This window comes from Sceloporus undulatus, chromosome 4 (assembly GCF_019175285.1).
Source record: "Sceloporus undulatus isolate JIND9_A2432 ecotype Alabama chromosome 4, SceUnd_v1.1, whole genome shotgun sequence".
Classification (NCBI taxonomy): domain Eukaryota; kingdom Metazoa; phylum Chordata; class Lepidosauria; order Squamata; family Phrynosomatidae; genus Sceloporus; species Sceloporus undulatus.
This window is the reverse complement of record NC_056525.1, coordinates 115,478,981-115,490,316: the sequence shown is the minus strand read 5'-3', so window position 1 is coordinate 115,490,316 and position 11,336 is coordinate 115,478,981. Positions and strand designations below refer to the sequence as shown.

Genomic DNA, 11,336 nt, shown 5'->3' with positions numbered 1-11,336 from the left:
TATATTTTTGTCACCAAAGAAACCTGTTCCCATCCAGTTTAACCACAACCATCAGACAGTTTTGTCTGTTTTCAAAAACAAAACTTGTTCTGCGCACGTCATAAGAAACAGAAAGAAAAAAGGAAGTCCCTCAGTTTGTGGTAATGAGGCACACGGCAAACAGATCTTGCTGAGATGTGTTAGTATATAAATCCATCAGCAGAGAGTTTAGGGGCCATACTTGTGCAAGCTGTATGTATAGCAAGTCAGAGATCCCTGAACAGAATGCAAAAAGTGTCTTGGCTATTGATGTGGCACCCTCATTCCACTGAAATGGAAGGAAAAGACCACGAGGTCACAGAAGGCAAGGATCATAAGAAGAAAAGCAAGGTTTTGTAAGTATACATATCCCTCTAAAATGGATATGGAATAAAAATGGATCTCTAAAGCTTAAGAATAAGAATGAGAAATTATTTCTTCTAAGTAATAAAGTTCCTTGGCCATAAAACATCTTCTGGTTTACCAATTACCAAACTATAAGACAGGATAGAATGCAAAACAGATTTTTAAGCAATATGCGGAAATCATAAAATTGTAGTACTGTACTGAAAACCCAGTAAAAATCATCCTCTATTTTTAAGGATGTGACCCTAGTAGGTATACCAGAGTGAAAACTGGAGAAGACTCTTGTACCTTTAATGATGGTGTTGAACCAAAAAAATCAGTAAAAGTTGTTTCATACTTGATTGTGTAACAAGCAACTCCTGTCAAATATCCCTCTTTGACACATCCATTAATGTTACAGGAGTCATCACCAGACTTTACTCTAAATCCTATGTATGTCTTGGAAAAAAATCCCATCAAAATTAATTCTATATATGACTGAACATTCATAGGATTAGGATGCCATCCTATCAGTTCCTATAGTAACATTAGTCATGTATTTTTAGCTGATCAAATGGACTATAACCCATTGAAGCTCATGCTATAATAAATGTTAGTCTTTAAGGTTGCATCGGATCCTGCTGTTTTTGCTGCAAGTGTCTGACATGGTTACTCCTTTTGAAGTTGCAACATTTACCTTGCTTATATTGTTAATCAATTTGTTTTACAAAACCATGAAGCTTGTTTGTTTTAGGGCATGATGCAGTCAAATTAATATCTGAGAAATTCCACATGTTTTCCCTGATGAAAGACCCTTTGTGCCTGAGGGCAGCAGTTTATGCATGCTCATAATATTTTCTCAAAGGCAAAACAGTATACAAAATCATGTTTCCTTCAGAATATTTTGTAAATTGAGAACAGGAACTTTCACTGATGGTGGTGCAAAATGCGTTATGTGTTGTGCTTTTCTTTACATTCCTCCTCGGCACAATCTGGGCCTCTACTTTTCTGTCATGGAGTTTGCTTTGCCAAATGTGGAAAAGCACTTTTAGACCTGGGTGGAATCCTCTGAGCATCTCTTTCAATAAGGCTAGATGTGATCCTGATCAAATCAATACATTTTTTTCTTGTAAGAAATGGGCATTAAGGATTCTGCATCCTATAGCCTGGATCCTATTCTTGACCTCAGCTAGAGTAAACTTGACAAACTAATAGCATTTACCAACATTTCGACTCACCAGTCAACAAACAGTTGGTTCAATGGGACTTGTTGGGATTGATCAATAGGATTCACGTCTATGTTTCAGAAGAGGAATTTCAAGATGCAGTTTTCACCCATTTTAAGCATGTGGCTTCTCTGTCAGTCATCTATAATTACTTTGTAGGGTTTTTTTAGGAAGGGCTATATCTTTTGTTTGTATACCTCTGTAAAAGGTTATGTGCACAGAAGACTTCGTATCTATCTAGCTCAGTATCTATCTGCCCATACTGAACTGAATTTTATTATTGATTATGTCTTATCCTTGGTTTCAGGGGTGTAGAACTAAAAAACTACCTACTGTCTCTTGTGCCACACATAGAATCAGCTAACATCAAATATTCTACATCCAAAGATGTAATGTAAGTATTAAATATTGTTGCTATCATTTTACCATATGACTGAAGGATATAGAACTTTTTCATACTGACTTTGACATCTCTCTTAGATTTAGTAAGGTAGATCTATGCATGGAGAACATTGTTCAGTGTGAATGCATATAAGGCCTCCATTTATATTACAGTACTTAACTCTACTGAACTGACCAAATGTATCTTTCGGTGGAAAGAGAAGATGACCAGAAACTAGGAATACCAGATAGGCAACACCAGACCTCAAACAGCTGTCCCCGCAAGGCATAGCTTCTAAATTACATGCTGTGATGACAGAATTATAAAAAAGCAAACCAGTGAGAGCTATCCACAGCACAAGGGAAGTATTTTGAGAGTCATAACTGAGGATAGAAGAGTTAAACCTACATTCCCAACATAATGTGATCTCAGTCAAGATCAGATTTTCTTCCACTCATTTTTAATGGGGATGGGAACTTGAGGTGTATCTACATGGCAGATTTGTAGGAACTCAGTAGCATCACTAGGGTTGGTGTCACCCAGTGTTGTAACTCATGGTCTCATCGCCTCATTGACCTCCTCTTCCCATCCCACACCATTCAGAATTCTTAGTACTAATGTTACTCATTAATCATAATTCCTGCATATCACTGAGTGTAATGATAATAATTGTGACATAGACAACAAGCAAAATTAAAACTATACCTTAAATTACAATATCATGCACACAACCTAAATGTATTTACGTATACTGTACATAGTTTCAAGTGGTAGAATTCAAAGATATAGTAGGGTTAGTCTGTAAAATCAGTATGGAAAGAGATCTTGTAGCACGTTTGAAACTGACTGAAATAAAGAAGTTGTTAGCATGAGCTTTTGTAGACTTGAGCCTATTTCCTCAGATGCATTTGATGGAGTGTCATGTGGTAAAATGTAATGTTTTTAAAGAAAACTTTAAAAGAATATACAAAAAATATAAAAATGTTTTTTAAAAAAACAAAACCCTAACAACCCCTTTTGACTAGAAAGATGTACTTGTTTTGAATTTTATTTCTGTTTCGGTTCTGGGACATAGTCATTCCTCCTGTAAGCAAGTTGCCATACGTTTCTAAAAACTGAGGTGTATTAATATATCTAAACTTCTACAGAGACAGAAAATGGCAATCAGCTTCTGCAGATAAAGGCATAAATCCAGTTGATAGTCACTGTCAGTGTAGATCCCCTGAGTCAATTGCTGAATGATAATGTTGAATGTGTCAGTCTGGCTGATCCAATGGGTCTACTCTAGTAACTATAGCCACAACAGTTGTAGAGCACAGCCACACTTGACAGGATGTCAGACAAGATAGTCAATATAATTCTGCTACATATTGACTCATCATCATATCAATTTTTTTACCTCGTTTTGTGTTATAAATACCTACATGCATCTTGATTCATCCTAATTTGTGATCTTTTTGTGTGGTCAGCATGACACAATAATGAGTCAAGTGTGAGACTCAAACTGTTGAGTCCTGGGGTCAGCGCTCCACTCAGCTATGACACTCATTGGAGAGAGAGGGGTAAAACAAGATAGAAAGCAAAGATCAGCAAGAGAACACATGGTTTGCATACAGAATGCTTTAAAGTTCATTTCTGAGTAATTCCAGTTCACAAGATCCTATGATGAAATTAAACATGTCTCTGCAGATCCTTGATCTGACCTCCCATCTCTTTAGATTTATCTGAAAAGTAGCTATGGGAGTGAATTCTACATACTGGATCCAGTGCTGAAGAGAGTGAATTTCCTGTTTCTCCCATGCCACTACCATTTCACTGGTGCAAATGCATCCTCCCACAGTTGTCATTTATTTGTCCTGTGGTCTCCAAAGTGTTTGTTAGACTGCCGTCACATTGCAGAATTAATGCAGTGTGACACAGTTTTAGCTGCCATGGCTCCATTATATGGAATCCTGGAAGTTGTTTGTTGTAGCAACAGAGCTCTCCTACAGAGAAGACTAAATATCACACAAAACTATAAATCCCAGAATTCCATAGCAGTGAGCCATGACAGTAAAAGCCGTGTCAAACTGCATTAATCCTACAGCATAGATGCAGCCTTAGCCATAGGAAGGGGTAGGAAAGAACTCCTTCGTGGAACTGTTACTGGTTAGCAGAGATAATACTGGGCTAGATAAGGTCACTAACTGGATGATATAAGACAGCTCCATATGCTCAGACTTAACCCAAAGGGTGAAATACACACTTAGAGAAAGAGAGAGATTTTTGTCTAAAACTAACATTGTAGCAAATTTATGTAGACCGTCCTTTCAAGAACACACATATATGCACAGACTTTTTATAATATTTCTAACCCACCCAAAAAAGTAAGTGAGGAAAAATTAATGACTCTGTGTTTTAAATTCTAATGTTAAATTCACCACTGTGCCTTTTCCAGAGTAGGCTACCAGATTTCAAATAGTCAAGTTTGCATTTCTTGTGGTTCAGTTACATCTAACGTTGTTTCAGGTTCCCAGCTGAAGAAGTTATACAGTGGTCCCAGTCTCTGGAAAAGCTTCTGGAAACCCCATGTAAGTGTTTTCTTATAGGAGTTGTTATGAATTGTACTGTGTAATTGTGAAAGAACAGTCTTGAACAAAACATCAAAATTGTATTTTCAAAAATATGAGATCATTCTAAATGCCAAAGACCTTTCTCAAAATCAAAGGTCCTGGACTTGCGTGCTTTAAAACAGGGATGGAAAACATACCATAGTCCAGAAGATGCTAGACTGAAACTCTCATCATCCCATGGCTATGATGATTGGGGCAGTTGGCCAATGAACAGCTGCCTCCCCATGCTGTTTTAGAGGTTCAGCAGAGGGAAGGTCCAATGACTAAAAATCATCACTTTCCCTCATTTCCCATTGTCTAAAGCCTCTGCAACAAATTGTTGTTGTTGTTGTTGTTATGTGCCTCCAAGTTATTTTTGACTTATGAACCTATCATAGGGTTTTGTTGCCATGTTTCTTCAGAGGACGTTTGCCATTGCCAGGAGTTTATTTCACAGGCCCTTGGGATGCTCCCAGCACAGAAAGAAAGGGAGAGGGATGGGAACAGAATGGGGACTATCACATATTTTACAAGAGGCAATTTTCAGGAACTGTTCAGAAACTTTCCTGAAAATCTCCTCCTCTGGGATGGATAAAGAATGGAATGGGAACTTCCAGTGGTGTTCTGGCGTGTGATAGGCCCCATTCTGCTCCCATCCCGCTCCCTTTCATCACACCCCGATCAAGTCCCAAGGGGATAAACTCCTCATAGTCCATTGATCAAATAACTTCCTGTAAATGGAACAATGTCACTGGATATCACGCATGGAATGTGTGGGGAAATCCAGTGGTTAATACCATCTTTATAGACCTATACAAGATCAACAACTACTCCACTCAGAACAGGGGAGAGAAAGCTGTGCCCTCCAATGTTCTTGGACTCCCTTCACATCAGCTCCAGCCAGCATGACCATTAAGCAGGAATTTTGGGAACTGTAGTCCAAAATATATGGAGGGCCATGAGCTTCCAACCCTTGGCACAGACATTTGCCTAGGCCAGAGCTACAAAACCTGTGAGCTGTTAAACAATCTAACAGGTGCGCATAATGGGCTAGCCAGATGTTTAACAAGCTCCCTTTGATTTTGTGATTCCCTTCCCCAAAAAGGGAAGAAATAGATTTTATTGGTAGATGGTTGTTGTTAGTAACTTGTCAGGTCACATCTTGTATAAACCTGATTTGTATTGTTCTTTTTAAATATTTTTAAAGCAAACTTATGAGTGAGGCTCTCCTAAGTCTAGTAGCAATACATCTCTCAGCATCTTTTGCGTTCTAATCATGGGAAGCGCTAGACCAACAGTTTAGTCACTGGTAATAGAGAACAGAAAATTGCTGTCTTGTAGTCATGCTTCCCTTCCCAGTCATGAGCACAAAGTCTGTATTCTTTTCCATACAGACTGGCTCTATGTTAGATTAACATATAAATGTTATTGATAGTTGCCTTTCTTTTGAAAAAAATAAATAAAAGCTTTCACGCCAGCTTTAACTGATACACCAGCATTTTAAAACAAAATACCATTGGACTGAAGTCCCAGACAGAGTACATGCTTGCATTGAATCAATGAGCATACATAAGTGTTGATTTATAATCCTGTAATTGATTCAGGAAGTCTAATCCAATTAGCCCTAAAATCCAGTTCTTTCATCAGGACAGGGCTATGTGACAGAATTAAAGGGTTTTACTCAAAAGCAGGATCTTCCACATTTTGAACTAACCTAAGCAACATACAGGACCATGGCGGTAAGGTGGATCACCTTCATCTCTCCAAAGGTTTTGGACTTCAGCTCCCACAATCCTTTACCATGGGCTAGCTTGCTGGGGCTTCTGAGAGAGGTAGTCCAAAACAGCTGGAGGACTGAAAGTTGACCACCATTGATCTAAGCAGCCCTCTACTTCTTAAAACTATCATGTCCAGAGTCTTAGGGGGTTAAACAGACCAGTGTTTAACATTGGCCACAAGGTAAAGTGGGGGTGTGGCGTCTGCACTCAGCATGCCCCGATGTCGGTGTCATACCATTCACCTGACCACACAGCAGGGAGCCTCACGGTGCTCCTTTGGCACAGCATTTAGGCATGCTGTGCCAAAGGAGCACTAAAAAGCTTCTGCCATGGTGGCAAGGGCACCTTTTTGCTATCTCATTTATACTGTCTTGATACTATACTAATTTTGACACAGTCCTCGGACAAGGTTGTTTAAAATATAAAGATCTTTAACAAGCCCTCTAAAACAGAGTAATGAGGTCTAAAAATGTAGAGCCAGGGGGAAAGGGATCCATTTCCAAGGATCCTATGGGCTTCTGAAAAAACAGTACTGGCACATAGCTTAATGCTGATTATAATTGAGGTGTCTTCTTTATTTTGTTTTCCTCCTATTTAAGTTCATGGCTAAAACATTATATTTTTTCTGTTTATCACAGATGGTCAAGATGCTTTCAAAGAATTTCTGAAATCTGAGTTCAGTGATGAAAACATTGAATTTTGGCTGGCTTGTGAGGATTACAAGAAAACCCAAGCTGATCACTTACATAGCAAAGCAGAAAGGATTTATAAGGAATTTGTTCAGTCAGATGCTATAAAACAAGTAAGTTCTAACTTCTTCCAGCAATATCATGTGTATAAAATTGACCTGGAACAGTCTTGCATGGGGAGGCATTCATCTGAAAGCATTCCCATTTATTTTATCCATCCCCTCAAAAAATATGAACATGGGTCCTGACTGAAAAGTAGCCACTAAATTACCTATCTGAGCTATATCATATCTTTGAGAGATCTCTTGCCTCCATAGTTAGACTTATTTAAGTTCCTAGTTCATCCTTTTTAATTAAAAAGAGGTTTTGGGCTAATAGCATAAGCTCATACCCAGGAATCCTGAGGTTGTATTTGGTCTAGATTATATACTATGGACCACAATACAATCTGGACAATGTTTGATCATGGAGTTTCTGTGTGTATGATAACACACAAGTAGAAGAAAGGCAGGAATGTTATTTGCATTAATCTAGGGCTGCAGGTATACTGCAGAATTAATGCAGTTTCACATTGATTTAACTGCCATGGCTTACTGCTGTGGAATTCTGGGATCTGTAGTTCTGTGAGCTATTTAACTGTCTCTGTCAGAGAGCTCTATAAACTATAAATCCCAGGGTTCCATAGCCAGGACAGTTAAAGCAGTGTCAAACTGCATGAACCCATTCTTTTTTAAATCAAGGGATGGAGCAGTTAGATATAATCAATTAATAATCTAGGTTAATAAAATAGTAAAGAATTCAGAAGAGCATTTTCCAAACCTGAACAAAAAGGAAGTCTGTTTTAGAATGTTTGTTGATTATGCAGGGTATGGAACAATCTGAATGAAAGATGTTTTGTTTTGTCTTGTCTTGTTTTTTCTGAGTATATGCTCACTATGTGTTTTTATTTATGTGAAAATTAATAAAAAGGAATTAAAAAATAATAATTCTGCAATGTGGCAGCAGCCTAGGGCAGTTAAACACACACACCTGGCGTGAGATTAGAACTGGAATACGGCAGGTGCATGACCACATGAAGTGTGGAGTCATATCCTTAGAAAACCGATGTTCATTTGAGCTTCCTGAGATAAATGAAAACGCAGAGTAAAAAGTAGACTTCAGAAAAATTGCTTAACAATGTTGAAAAAGGTTGTGGCCTTACATTTGTAAACAGGTTTTTAAAGCATGAGAATGTCAACAGGATTATTTTAGAACTTATTGAATTTATATTTACTCTCCTTAGGTCAACATTGACTTTCACACAAGAAAAGACATAGCTAAGAAAGCTCAAGACCCAACACCATCAAGCTTTGATGAGGCCCAGAGACTTGTGTTTGTACTGATGGAGAGGGATTCGTATCCAAGATTTCTCAAGTCCAGATTCTACCTCAATCTGCTTAGTAAGGTTGAGTGCAACAATCTCAAGTGAGGACCCTGGAGAGAACCATGGATGGGCTTTGAAGATTTTTTGACACTGAAAGCAGTTTGCATGTGGCTGGACCTATAAACAAAATGGGAGAGTTGAAACTGGGGATAAAAGAAGTTGGAACTGTCAATGCCTGGGCTCATCCACATGACACTCCCCAGGCAAGGTGTGGGTGCCTAGGCTATTTTCACCAAGAAGACATAGGTGAAAGAAAGACTCTAATGCCTTTGCACTATTAAGCTAAAGGCCATTTACCATGTTGTTATCTCATTTCTCAGGAACAACATAAAGGGAAGATTGTGCATCTATTCATGTTCTTACCTATGAGCCATGTTATTTATGTCATAGTCAATGCATCATCAGTTTCTCATTCCCTTATAATTTATAGCTAAATGTATGAACTGACTCCCTTGAAAAGCATTGTGGATGAGGTCTGTTTTTGTTTTTAAAAGGTATGTGTAAATCCCTCCTCCAAGCCATGGGCAAATGGTATCACATGTAGAACTTCCATTTGTCCTGACCAGGAGATATGCATTCTTTGTCAGTTTATAGTGTTCTGACATTGAATACAATTTGCTTTTCTAGAGAGACAAAAACATATGGCTAAGGGGGAGCTTCTCACTTGAACCTGAACTGAAGATAATTCTTTCTTATGGTTGTCTCATTTATCTTTCCACTTTCTGGAAGAGAGGGGCGCATATATATATATATATATAATCATCCCCACCAAGCTCTGCGGCTTTTTAAAAGAAATTATAATGAAAATCAAATTGTGACCTATCATAATCTTGCATTTGGGGTAACACTCAGATATTTGGTGCCTGATGGAAAGCTAATCAGCTCCATGAATTGTGGATATGTTTCCTGGGAGGGTGGTGAAATTTCATCATCACCACCACCAAATTGGACTTATACATGTGTCAGTATGCTTACATTGAAAGGATCCCCTGAGCTTTCCAGTGGGGATGTTACTCCACAACAAGTGGCAAAACTGATGTTTCAAACTGACTATATCTTCGTTCCTAAGATAAGTGAATTTATGGACGTTCACAAAAGAAAAAATGCTCATTCATTCTCATTACCTGCACAACTCTGGCCTCTTTGTGATATGAGACAAAGCATGGGTAAAGTTAGCTACTCAGTGGGGCAGACCACCATCAAACCTTTGGATAATCCACCGCCTGACTTCCCAAGATGCAGTGACCTCCTGGAGAGGCTTTGCAAGAGGAAGGAAAACTTTTTTTCACTGAATTTCCTCAAGTTCACTTATCTTAGTATCCAAGCCAATATGTTTAGGAATTAAATCTATCAACCAAAACAGCAATCGCTGCTCCAAGTGTAATCCCATCTGATATATGATGCATTCGGTTATGTGTGACTTCAGAATATTTAGTGTACTGTATGTTTGAATCCCAGCAGATTGGAATCCTGTAGATATAAGCTAGTATGTGAATAATTATATTTTAGGAGTTCATATACAACATAGTAATATTTAATTTATTGCAGGTTGTAAATTAATAGCAAATAACCACAACATTACAACTATTTCACAAACCTCCTGTGTTTGGGTGACTATTTTCTCTCTTTTAATAGCAACAACCTTGAGAAGAGACATCAATCACTCCTTGACAACATGGATAGTGAGCAGAGTTGCTGGATGACAAATTATACATGCCCACTCCCAGAATCAGAGCTTGAGAAAGATAGTATTATGAAGTAAAATGGCCAGAATTCCCCTGTCAGTTTATGACAATTTTAACTGAGGCTTGCAGGGGTCATAATCCAACACCACTTTCCCAAGTCCTGCCCAAGATAGAAAGTAGCATGTGGATATGCAGAGTCACTTATGTATTTCAGTTGAACAGTTACTGATTTTGGTCACAAGCCACAAGCCACTAGGCTACGAGAAATGTTTGTAGGTCTTTGTTCCTTGATAACACATTCTAAATAGTGTTCATGACCTGACTTACCTTATGCAAATGTTCAATTTTGTAAATGAAATTAGATTAATTATGGCCTAGTAATTAGTTAAGTGAGACAGTAACTTCAAGTGGGAAGCTATGTGGGATAAGGGACCTGTCCTGCATGCTTCTAAATTGTCCTGCTAGCGTCAGGTACAGTTAAGGATACTGTCCCATCACCAGTACTCCACTCACATGTAGATCTAGCAAAACATCTTGGATTACCCTTGAAAATACTGTTGAATCAGGCCTACACAACGTCAACCACCAAGCCAGAGGAGCCCTCCTGTCCTATTGGATCCTCCAAGGGCTAAAGAATTGTTATCTTATGTTGTGGAAATTGTGTGTGATGAACCACAAGATATATCAGTAATGATGGATGAGGTTTGGCCAATTGTCCACTATTGTTTTCTAATTTAATGGACAAAATTTATGCTGGAAGGCCAACACAGCCAACACAGATAGTCACAACATGTCTCATGCTTGTCTGTCATTTGGACCAGAAATTCTCAACCTTTGATTCTCCAAGTCAGTATGATCACTGAGCAAAGATTTTGAAATTTAATATCCAATGCATCCTTCCAAAGAATGACAACTACTGCTGAAGGACTTTACCACACGAGGCTAAAAAGCAGGACAAATCATCTTTGGCCAGTACATATCACACGACATCATGTCCATCCTGCTACTGCCTTGTATTCCATGTATTACTGTATTGCACCTTTTCATTGGCAGGTGAACACAATCAATAGGTTCTCAATTTTGCTGATATTCTGTTACTGCTTTCATGTGATAGATCCCATCTGCTGCAGTTCAGCTTCTCAGACAGTCACATGATGTGAGTGAGTATGACTTTGCTCCTCTCCCCCATCACCAACACA

General features: G+C 38.5%; 1 protein-coding gene across 1 annotated transcript; it reads left to right on the top strand.

The window, feature by feature from the left end:
- Positions 1 to 223: 223 nt before the first annotated feature.
- RGS1 (regulator of G protein signaling 1) lies at positions 224 to 10,049 on the top strand. The gene is made up of 5 exons (XM_042463784.1): positions 224 to 374; positions 1,897 to 1,983; positions 4,480 to 4,541; positions 6,979 to 7,142; positions 8,312 to 10,049. Exons 1-5 carry the CDS (start codon positions 265 to 267, stop codon positions 8,495 to 8,497), a joined length of 609 nt encoding a protein of 202 aa, XP_042319718.1. The 5' UTR covers positions 224 to 264; the 3' UTR covers positions 8,498 to 10,049.
- Positions 10,050 to 11,336: the final 1,287 nt, after the last annotated feature.

Bases quoted from the DNA above. Each gene is read 5' to 3' on its own strand.
- RGS1 (XM_042463784.1), top strand. From the start codon at position 265: ATGCAAAAAGTGTCTTGGCTATTGATGTGGCACCCTCATTCCACTGAA. The intron at 375-1,896 runs GTAAGTATACAT...CCTTGGTTTCAG, and splicing joins AAGAAGAAAAGCAAGGTTTT to GGGTGTAGAACTAAAAAACT. The intron at 1,984-4,479 runs GTAAGTATTAAA...ACGTTGTTTCAG, and splicing joins TCTACATCCAAAGATGTAAT to GTTCCCAGCTGAAGAAGTTA.